Source organism: Apium graveolens, chromosome 3 (assembly GCF_009905375.1).
Source record: "Apium graveolens cultivar Ventura chromosome 3, ASM990537v1, whole genome shotgun sequence".
In the NCBI taxonomy this organism is placed as follows: domain Eukaryota; kingdom Viridiplantae; phylum Streptophyta; class Magnoliopsida; order Apiales; family Apiaceae; genus Apium; species Apium graveolens.
Window position 1 is genome coordinate 2,490,345 of NC_133649.1, and position 12,772 is coordinate 2,503,116.

At 30.4% G+C, this 12,772-nt stretch overlaps 1 protein-coding gene across 1 annotated transcript; it reads right to left on the minus strand.

Moving 5' to 3' along the window:
* Positions 1-7,127: 7,127 nt before the first annotated feature.
* LOC141711257 (uncharacterized) lies at positions 7,128-8,860 on the minus strand. The gene is made up of 4 exons (XM_074513659.1): positions 8,303-8,860; positions 7,901-8,152; positions 7,678-7,809; positions 7,128-7,214 (listed from the first exon to the last, which is right to left on the minus strand). The coding sequence occupies exons 1-4, from the start codon at positions 8,858-8,860 to the stop codon at positions 7,128-7,130; spliced, it is 1,029 nt and encodes a 342-aa protein (XP_074369760.1).
* Positions 8,861-12,772: the final 3,912 nt, after the last annotated feature.

Consider the following 12,772-nt stretch of genomic DNA (forward strand, 5'->3'; position numbering starts at 1 on the left):
AAACAATTTTAACACAAGTAAATACTCTCTAGATCCCAAATTAGTAGTCATACTTGACTTTTGATCGTAATTTAACGTGTCTTGACCACGTATCTCCGTTACTTATTTTTCATTTTTTGTGAATAAAATTTTAAAATTTAAATTTTTATTCATAAAAACATTAAAAAAAACTGTCAAAGCAACTTAAAATACGCGTAAAAGTCAAACTATCGCTTACCATGTACACAGGGGTGAGCATAAAAATCCGAAAACCGGATTATCCGAATTTCCGATCAGGTATCCGATTTAAAAAATTCGATAATTAGGATATCTGATCCGAATAATTCGGACCGGATATCCGATCTGGTTTATTTGTATAGATTCGGATCACATTTTTTCATAAAACCGGATATCCGGATCCGAGCCGGTTTTACTTTTTTTAATAAAAATCAAATTATATATATAAATACATGATAAATTATATTTATTTTAGATTTTTTTAAAAAAATATTAAGCGATATTATGACGGTTTCTCTCTGGGGCTTTCAAAATTTCAGCTTAATATCTAATTTATTCATCATTCCTTCATTAATATCATCAAAAAATTTGATATAAGTGTGTAATATCAATATTAACAAGTTTATATTGACCATGCTTGCAAATTTAACATAAGTGATGGTAAGAAAATATAATTTATATTTGACGAGTATTCTAAAAAATAAATATGAACAAATTTAATATAAGTGTATAATTAGAAATATGTTTATATTGATCATGTTCGCTAATTTACAATCAATATTTATATTGAATTAATTTACGTGTCACTATTTTTCCCAACTAATAATATGATGACAAAAGTATAGTTTCATGCATCATCAGTTTCAGAACTCGAATATGTATTACTTATCACATAAATAATATGTTTTTAAAAAAATGGAAGTTTTAAATGGATCCGGATAATCCAATTTCCGGTCCGGTTTAATCGGATATCCGAATATCTGGATATCCGGTTAAATCGGATCTGGATACAGAATGTAATTTTAGCAATCCGAAAAATCGGATATCCGATTTTGCTCACCCTGCTATGTACATGTGCATGTAAAGAAAGACAGCTGAAATAGAAAATGTACGTGCAATATTATTAATAAACATTCAATACATGATTAAACCTTCCATCGACCGCCTTTAATTAACCTGTGAACTGTCTTCCTCTTTCTCAATAACTTGCTCACGAATTAATTTGCTGTATGTTAAATTTTAGGTTACTAACAAGATTTGATAGGTGTCAAAGTTTCAACCTCAAGACTTGAAATATTCTCTGCCATGTGATTTACAAAACTTCAACTTTTTTGTTTACCAACAATGAGGAATTAATTATTTAGTTGCTATAATTTTCCACAATAAAATATTAAAAAAGTTCTATTAAATATGAATAGATGATGTAAATTCACAAAATATTTAGAAATTAATCATATTCATAGAAATACTATAAATTGGTGATGATTTCAACCATCGCTAATCACTACATATATAAATACATATTTGCAACAATCGCTAATCATGATGTAGGTAAAACCTGAATATAAATGTAATTATAGTAAATGTTTATACTTAGCTAGTTAAAGTCTAAATATATATTTAGCAAAAAAAAAAAAAAAAAAAAAAAAAAAGTCTAAATATAAATGTAACTACTTAGTGGCATTATTTTAAAAAGCGAAAATCGGTATTATTCGGTAGGACAACTTTTTAGTGATTAATCAGATAATTGATGATTAATTGGATGTTTTTAATAAAATATAGAAAAATATATTAAACTAAATTTATAATTTTTTTAAAAAATACAATGATTAGTATGATTATAAAATCGAGTCGGCATAGTATATTAAAATAATTAATCGATAAAATCGGTGATTTTTAGAATAAAGGTTAGTGGTGTTATACCGTGTCTTTACTACAAGAAAATAGGGTAAAACCGACCAGCATAACCGACCGACGTCGATTTGGTCACCTTAAAACCGACACCGTATCGATGACGTCGGTCGGTTATATGCCAACTAAACGACACCGTATCGATGACGTGGCACACATAAAACCGACCATCCACTGGTGGTCGGTTTTATTGAAAAAAAACGACACCGTTTTACTAATGTGTCACTTTTAAAACCGACCACCTACATGTGGTCGGTTATATCCACAAATTCTGCAGGTTAAAACCGACCATATATGGTGGTCGGTTTTGTAGAATAATAAAAAATTAATTTATGACTCAGTGACGTGGTGACACGTGTGCACACGTGTTATCACGTGTACACAGTGACCCCACATTTTAGTAAAATGCCCTGACACTTAACCGACCACTCTGTTGGTTGATTATGAGGCTTAAACCCGACCAAAAGTCATAACCGGTCAGGTTAAAACCGACCACGTCCTATGGTCGGTTATGAATCTTTTAACCGACCGTTTTACCGCTTAACCTACCGTTTTTTACGGTCGGTTTTGTCATGTTTTCTTGTAATGCTTTCTAATTAAACATCTCTATCTCTAATGACTAATATATAAATATTATGAGGGGTGTTAATCCCCAACAATCGTGTGTTATATAAGTTATATCTAACACACTGCTCCGGAATTTTTAGATCATTATTTGAAGTGCCCAGATCTAACAATTGTTTTTACCTTTTAGCGATATTTTCCGGGGAAAGACGCCCTTCCGCGAAAAATATTCGAGAAAAGGTAAAAAAAAAATCCTTACATCGGGTCTTTGAAATATAGATTCGACACACATGAAGTAATATGTTAAATAAAGTTTAACTAGCACACGATTGTTAAAGAACATGATTCTTTTATGAGTAGTATCAAATTATAATTTAATCACTCAAAATTAAAAAAAAAATTGTCATTTTAAAGAAATGTAAATCTTACCATCACTTTATTAGTTATATTCGCCTAGGTTGTTAGAAAGAGACAAGATCAGATGTCCCATTAACAAAACCTGCATCTAAGTAGTAACAATTTGACCTTAACACAATTAATAATATTTTATAATACATGTACGTTAATAGGGTGATACTACAGTTTTTGCATAAGCCTTCCACTAACAAAAATGAAAAAGAACAAAAAGATTAATATTTGACACTAGATCCAAAATCAAAAAGATTAATGGAACATGGCCTTCATATTATAAGGATCACTTCCTGTTTTAATTCTGTCTTCTTCTCATAAATTGTCTTGTAATTTTTTTAATAATAGCCTCAGCATAATTCCCACTGGCCTTCCTCTTTCTTGGGACTAGGGTTTTATCTGCTGTACTACTTTATTCCACCCACATACCTTTTTGTTTAGTCCTCTTAATTTATTATCTCATGTTTCTGTTTTAAAAATCGGCCAATTTTTCAAAAATCGCCGATAAATCACTTAAAAATCAGTTAAAAATATTTGTCCGATCTGACCGATTTTTGATAAATCGTCGATAAATCATCCGATTTTTTAAAAATTATCCAATAAATCGTAAATCAGTATCTCAACTAAATAGTTCCGATTTCCGAAATCTATAACACTGTCTCATGCCAATATATTTTACTTTATAATTAATTAATTAAGTTATTTACTTCATTTTAGGATACAAATTGTATTTAGAGGATGAATTGTTTAATTAACTGGCTTTTAACCAGTTTGAGGCAGCTTGATTTGAATGCCCTTGTAATCTAGGAATAATTTTTTTGTTTGTTTAATTCTAATTAAATCTTGATTAAGTTGACGTTATTTAAATATATGGGCTCGTGCTCGAATAAAAATTAGAATTAAAATCGAATAATTATAATTATATACTCTATGAATGAGTATGTGGATTAATAACTTTGATAATAAACGAGAACATAAGAGATAATTCCTTATTAATTGAGTTATGTGCTCAATAAAAGTTATATACTACTTAATTAAAATGTTAGATGCCCAAAAAGTTATTACAATTTTTTCTCAATAATAATATAATTGGTAACTTTTATAATAATAATATGGGACTTTACGTAAATAATTATTTTTCACGTCATTTTATAACTAATTTCGAAAAAAATTTAGGATATTTTAATTTACAAAAAAATTAAAAAAAATAAATTTCTAACTAATTATCGGTCAAAACATATTAAAATATGTTGTCTATTAAAGGGTGATGGCCAAAAATACCTTTTTTTAGAAGTTTTAACAAGAATACCACTTTTTGGAGTTTATGGCCAAAAAAAACCCTTCTAATACGCATTTTAGAAATGGGTAAATCTATTACGCATCTGAAAAATGGGTATTACATAAAAAAAAAAAAGAAAAAGAGAAGAACATGTGATACGCATGTCGTATCACCAGAATCAAATGGGTGATACGCATTTTGTGAATGCGTATCTTATTTTTTATTTATTTATTTATTTTTTTTCAATTTATTTTAATACGAATTACCCATTTTAAAAATGGGTATTAGTATACCCAACTAAAAAATGCATATTAGACGGGTATTTTTGGCCAAAATTTTAAAAAGAGGTATTTTTGTCACGAACTCTAAAAAAAAGGTATTTTTGTCATTTTTTCTCTATTAAAACATATTAAAAGAATAACCTATTTCGCTACATTTTATGTTGTCTATTTGTCCACAAACATATGTCCCTGTCATCGATTATTTGTTGTTATTAACTTTTTTTTGTCAGGTATTTGTTGTTATTTTTTATGTATTCTTTGAATAAATGTTTTTATATATAGATGATTTTCTTTGCGGAAATTCATAGTTGTCTTTACCGTGATTCTCTCTCTGTATTTTAAATTTTAGCATATTGGCGGTAAGCAAACTAATTATATATAATTATTAATTATTATAAAACACTTTTACATATTAATTTCGACATCCGTTTTAAAGACAATAAGTCCGCTATGTTTCAATTTCCTATTATAAATTATTTTTATGTACTAATTCCGATTTCCGTCTTTAAATATGTCCACTATGCATATACAGTTATGGATAGAGTTAGAGTTGTAAACGAACCGAACTCGGACGAATTTTTAACGAATTCAGACAAAATCTTAACGAACCGAATAATGTTCGATAAACTTATCGGACAAAATTTCTTGTTCGAACTCGAGTTCGGTAATCTTCGAACTGAACACGAACTGTTCGCGAACATATCGAGCCGAACCGAACACGAACGAATACAAACTGTTCGCGAACTTCATTTGTATTTTTTTTAAAATATAATTTTAAATCTTATTTTAGGTAAAAAATTGTATCAAACTATTAATTATATATTTTTCACAAATAAAATATTTATTTAAAATAACTATAAATATAATTAATATATATTATTTATGCATATAATATTATAAATATACTATTTTTTTCAAACCGAACTCGAGCTTTATGAATGAACCGACCTTGAACCGAACACGAACCGAACTCGAGTCGAACACCTTAAAAGTTCGGTTCAGATCGTTAAGATTATCGAACAAGAAATGTTGTTCGAATTCGAGTTCGATAAACTTATCAGACGAGTTTATCGAGCTCGAACCAGACGAGCTTAACGAATAGCTCGGTTCGTTTACAACCCTAACGGAGGTCCAATCTAGGGACCATGAAAACATAGGCTCCTATAATTTCGTAGCCCACAGAAATTCACAAAAATTAGACTAGGAGGTAGGGCAGATATATAAGCACATACACTTATAGGTCCATTACAAACTCCAGTGAGCATATATTTCAGCAAAAAAGGCAAGTGCTAGGCACAGGCAGCAGCTAGCTAGCTACCTTCTACTAATAATGATAATAATACTACCCCTCTCCTGGGGTTTGCAGGCTGCAAGGGGCAATGATAAACTAAAGAATTGATGGTGATTCTGATTCCTGGGGTGGGGTTGTGTTTCCCAATGCTTTGACTGCCATTTGGACTTGACCATATCTCTAGCTGCTGCTGCTTCTTTTCATTTCAGTTTAACTCCCCTTGTTTTGCTATTTCCCATAACTCTGTGCCCCCAGTGCTTCACATGGTGGGGTGTGGGGGTGGGCTGCCTTCGATTTCTTCCTTCCATTTTACCCTACCATTTCTCATTTACAATATCTCAGTATTTGTGTTTTATTCAAGTCCATGTATATATGTTGTTTATCAATGGAGATGCTTAGTTGCTTACAGTGACCCGAATCATGGTGTCGTGTACAATAGTTTCGTATATTTTCATAATATGATGTTACAAATTTTTAATATATTCGTGCACTGTTTGTTTGACACCGTCGAAGATAAATATTTTCGTGTGTGCCGGAAAAGTATACGGATTACATATATTATATATGAAATTTTTTTTATTAAAAAATGCATTAACTAATTAGAATGATCTTAAAGGGGGGAAAATGTGTAAATACATAAAGGAGTGGAAATGTTCACGAAAATAACATCTTACGAACACAATTAAATACAAATTGCTCAAAATCAAAATAAAAATTCAAGACTGAAAATTCATGTGTCGACCGCTTGATCTTACTTTGTATAGATAGATAAGTGATTTATATCCGTTATTTTATAAATAATATATATATATTTAAAATTATTTATTTATCTATTTAACATATGCTTTCGTTACATATTTACTTATATCGAAAGATCAAATCCGACAATAATATATATTTTTCATGTTCGTATACTTTCGTGCTTGTGTTTCGTACTCCGATATTAAATATTCATCGAATTACGTGTTATTCACCATATAAAATTTAGAGAATGATGAATATTATGTGAAATATACCAACACATACGCGTATATATATATGGTGTGTGTGGAAGTACAAAAGTACTCGAATTTTATGTCAACCACAATTTTTATTTGAACGATATTATTATTGTCATAAATGTAATATTGCCGCAGGCTTGCCAGACAACAATTATCCAAAACATTACTAGGCCCAAAACATATAAACTCCAACATAGAAATTTATATTACTTGAATTTTACACTAATTAATATATGTTGACTAATGACCATCACAAGTCATGAAAGAATAATAATCACTTTTTTTTTATTCTTTATAGCTCTCTCTTGTTTAATTAAATTTCCAACATGAATATCTTATTGGTTTACAAATTAATAATCAAGTACTAAAGGAATTGGCATCCACATAATTGAAGATCATGGAGAAATGTTCTGGTAGAGGCCCATATCCAGCCCATTGTAAGCAATTGGTGCATACATCCATGTTTCATCAGAACTCAGCAACTGCAAGCCAATAACAAATATGTATTTAGTCATCTGTTACGTGCGGAATCAGGATTTCAAAATGTTCGGAGTTAACAAAATTTAATATTGCTAGTTCTGAATATCCTTCCAGCATTAAAAATATATTTAAATTTAGATACTCTCTTCCAATTTATCTCTATACATTTTCCTTTTTGAGATATCTCGTTTAATTCTGTACAGTTCAAAACTTACCTAAAATAGTAAAAGTTTTATAATCTAAAAATTAACTACATTTACTTACATCCAATGTTTTATTCCACTACACTAATTTAAATATTTAAAATTTAAATATTGATTGTTCCCATTACTTTACCCACTTTTCTTACTTATCTTAAAATCATTCCATTTTTTTCTTAACCTCGTGCCCATATCAAATGTATATATCCCAATAGGACGGAGGGAGTATTAGGGAAGAATCTCTATTCAATTTTGAAGTTCATACCTTAATTTGGAGCTGCAAAAACTTAACATACTGGACTGCTTCTTCAAGCATAGTGCTAATGTCAACCTTTGTGCCATTAGGAACAAGGTGTTGTAGAGTTTTCAATCTCTCATTGATTCTCTCTCTTCTTTTCTGCAAATCAGTTCAGAAATACACCATCAATTCAATTTGCATTTGATTAATTAATCATACTTTGACTTTAGATTAATTTCCATTTAAGTACCCTTGCATAAAGGCTCTGAGGGTCAGTTGCAGCCCCTCTTCCAGCTCTGGCTTTGCCGCTTGAGTTAAGAGCAACAGAGTCTTTCGTGTCCGATCCTCCATTAGGTTCTTGAGAACCATTGGAATCATCCTCCGAGATGCAACTACTACCCGAGCTAATAAGCACATTTGGACTCTCTTCATCATTCTTGTTGATTTGAACTAGTTGCTGCTGATTCTTCTTACCTTGTGCATTCTTCTTACTTTTCGGTGTCTGCATATAAGTTAGTAATCAGAATAATGAGATAATGATAATTTACGGTTAGAGTTGAATCAATTTGATCACAAAAAGTGAAACACTCAGACAAAACAGATAAATTGGGATAAAGGGAGTAATAATCTTATTTGACAGTGTTGTACTTACATCTCTTGGAATCCGAGATTTTTTCTTGGGATTTGTGTTATTTTTGACAGCTTCAGATTGTTGCTGCTCTTCAAACTTCCTCTTGATGACTAAATCAGTACTTATACTACGGCCATCTGCATTATCATGCATGCCATTGCCTAGCGCATTCAGGTTAAGATTTTGTTCATGATCACTAATTGCAGGATCGAAAAACTCGTGAGGGATCATCTCATTCATCGTTAGCGGAGTCAAATAATTGAAGTTGGAAAAATGATTAGGATCAAAACAAACACTAGTACTGTAATTACTAGCACTAGTGCTGCTATCAGCTGTTATTTCTGGAGAAAGATAAAAATTAGGGTTAGGGTTTTCTGAAGAATTATAATAACGTGCTTCCTCTTCATACATTGCTACATTTCCATGAGTAGCTTCACCAGTGGCTAAAAAATCTGATGGAGTACCAAAATTTTGCAAGAAATGCAGCATGCAGTCGGCTTCTTCTTCGTCATTCGAGAACATTTTCGACAAAGAATTATACTCCCACTCGTCTTTAAGCGAAACTCCAACGGACTCCATTCACTACAAGAAAAACGGATAATTCTCAATGAACAGTATTGTTGATATAACTTTAAAGAAAGCTAGGAAGTTCTTGAAAATGCTGTAGAAGTAATAGTGCAAAGAGAAGCTTTGATACAATTGACTTAAAATGAGATTTATTGGAGGTCCTGTATTTATAGTGAAAACAAGTACTACATTATAAAGAATTGAACTGTCAGACGAAAAGTATAAAGAATTGGAGGAGTATGACTTAGAGTTGTATATTCGAATTGTTAATACCTAATTATTGTTCTTGATTCTCTGTTTCAAAACTAACGAGTCCAATATGTGGGGCCAACACCAGGCAACAAACAACTCATACAAGACCATTTCATGCATTAACATTAACATTAAAATAAAAATATACTCATATGTCACATTCAATTATATACAGTTTTTTTCAATACTTGACACACTTTAGGATAAATATAAAATATATCTGTATAATTTATTTTTTAATTTTTCTTTTTTTTATATTAAAATTCAAACATCAATTTTTATTCAGAAAGAAAAAAATTAAAAACTATTTACAGAATTATACTTTACACTACAAGAAAAAAGAGTAAAAACGGCCAAACAAAAGCGACCAACAATAAATTCCACCAAAAACGGGAAGCCATTTTTGGTTAAATATTTGACCATATAAAAACCACCGACTTTGGTGTCTTTAGTCTAAAAGCGGGAAGTTTAAATTTCAACTAAAATTAAGAGCGGGAGGTTCAAATTTTCACCAAAATATTGAAGGGAAAAACTGGAAAGTTGACCTGAAATAAAAGCCATCAAAAATGTGGTCGCTTTTATATAAATTCCACCGCTGAACACAATTTCGACCAGGTTACAAGCCACCGACAGGGAACGGTGGATTTTATAACAAAATCCACCGATTACGGCCGTTTATAGCTAAAAGCAACCGATTTTTGACCGGTAACTTTTAGCCTTTTTTCTTGTAGTGTTAGAGGAGTATTAAAATATGTGTCGAGCTCCGTCCCCCAATATATACAACCTAGGGGGACAGAGGGAGTAACATTTTATATACATTTCATTTCACTATTCTATGACCTTAATTAAAAAATATAGTAATACTTAACTGTCATTATCTCGATCACCTGGACATGGCTAAGCAATAATATTAAGTTGATGTTTGGACTTAATTGAAAAGGGAACTATAATTATAATTAGGTACGTAAGACTTATTTGAAGAGGAGACAAATTGAAGTACTAAGAGAATCGAGAGAACGTGGGAAGCTTTTCCTCTGTCACGCTCATCCGACACGCGTATATGTTAGTATATAAAACTCATTCTATATTTTTAATTAAGAATTCTTATATAGTTAGAGATCGCAATGAAGATAAATGATCTAATTTAATTAGCAAAAAAGAAAAAGAAATGATCTATTACGAACCTCACACAACTGCTATGCATAGTACTAATTCTAATTTGGGTAGGATTTAGGCTCTGTTTGGGATTACTGTTAAAAATTGTTATGCTTTTAAGAAAAGTGCTGGTGAAAAAAGTGTTGTGTGAAAAATCAGATGACTGTTTGGTAATATTTTTAATATGTATATGTTTTGATATATAAAATTTAAAAAATAATGTTTTTGATGAGATTTGATGTTGAAACCTATATCCGACTCGAAATGATTTCGTGTACCCATATGTGAAACTCATATCCGATTTGAATCGTGTTGTGTACTTTCCGTGTATATTACATAAAAAATTAATATAATATATACATATAATATATAAAAAAATCTATTTTAATGTATAATTTAATGAAATATGGAGAGTGTATATATAAATATATATATTTTTTACATAGTATTCTATAAAGACTTGTAAATATTTATATTATATTTATATTATATACATGAATATATGCATGTGTTATATATATTAATTTATAAATATATTTATCTCGTGTAATTTCGTGTACCTAAATCGAAACTTATATCCAACACTAAATCTATCGTGTAATTTCGTGTTCGTGTACATTCGTGTTTCGTGTACCAAAAATTAAAACCCATATCCATATTTTTCGTGTCATTTCGTATCGTGTTGAGGTGTCGTGTATCAAATTGTCCGCTCTAATTTTGATCATAATACAGTGAATATGTATTTTGCCCCCGCCTAGTATTTGCATAGCTTATTTTGATAGTTAAATTTTTTTGTTTAACGCGATGATTTTATGATGCAGTTTGTTATCTATTTGTTTTTTTATATTTATAATGTAGATTAATGATTCATGGCCCTATTTGCAAGTTAGTTTTATGGTCAAAAAATAGCTTATTTTGAACTAAGTTAGAGATTTGATCAAATAAACAGTCTAACAGTAGTATTTGGTAACAGTAGTATTTTTTTTAATAAAAAAAATGTATATATAATTAAAATACTTATTTATCAAAAAATATTATTCAAAATTCACGTTATTCACAACACCTTACTCAATCAGATAATTAGCTAAATATGTAATTCAACGAATATAGTTTACAGCTAATTGTCAAAATCGGGTCAAATAAAATATCTTTTTAATAAAAAAATAGATATAAAATTACTTTTAAACTATATACCTCATGAGTCATGAGTAATTTTGACCCCGCTCGTAAAAACTAATGGATCACAAGGCCGGCTTTCACATCGTGGTGATGAGTCTGACGACGGCAACATAAAAAAGAAACTCAAAAAAATGATCACGATCGACAAGGTAAGCTTACAGCTGGTTCTCATGTCCCCCCCATTAACCTAATTAACCTAACGCTGCTCCGCTCATCACTACAATAAAACGGGGCATAAAGTTCGAAATTTCGTCACAAATTTATAATGCGTCGTAAGTTAAAACACTGGGACCCACTTCCGAAATTAAATAATAATAAAAACTTACGACGGAATATTGCGTCGTATGTTGTTAACTTCCGACAGAAATATCGTCGGATGTTATGATGTGGGACCCACCAGTAATAAATTTGAGCATATGTTACGACGAAATTATACGTCGTGAGTTGTTAACTTCCAACAATAAAAATATCGTATTTGGTTTTTAAAAAAAATAAATTACGACGAAAAATGTTATGAACAGTCGTCGTAAGTTTGTATTTTTAGAAAATCATTTATTCTGACCTTTTAATTTTCAGCCATTTTTGGCTTCCAAATTAAATTCTAAACCGGCCTTTCAATTATGTAACCAAGCACTACCAACATATATAATTAACACTACAAGTCAAAATACTAAAATAATATTAATGTGACCGTAAATCCGTACTCGTTCACAAGCAAAAATCTAGAGTATCATACGCAAACTTATACGTACAAACATCCAAAAACCCAAATTCAGTTTACAAACATAATTTGGATTATCTTACAAACATCCATATCAGATATATTAACGCTAACTAACACGCATTCCCTAATAACTAGACCGCCACGGGGACATGATCATAAGCCGAAGCACTCATATCACGATCATCTTCTCAATAACTGGACCGCTACGGGGACAAGCATTTTATCACTCTAGTCTCATCTTCTTAAGTCATCCTTTTTATAATTAGTTGGCTAGCCATTAAGTTAATTGTGATTTAATATATTCTGCAAATCACGCAAATAAACACACATATCGTACTTACCATGAAAATGTGCACGCAACCACATTCTAAGAAGTATGAAAATATCGGTCGCATGCCGAGCACCCGTATCGGATATTTGAATACATGTATTCCGATATAAGATATGCAAATTCTTTCGCCATACTAATAAGAAATTTTATCTTCAAAAATTGAGTCAAAATCTATTTTAGCAAATTAAATTCACAAAATTAAGTATTAATGTTTGTTTAGTTACTACAAAAGTAATAATTATCATATTCAATTCTGCATAAAATATAAGATTTTACTTGTAAT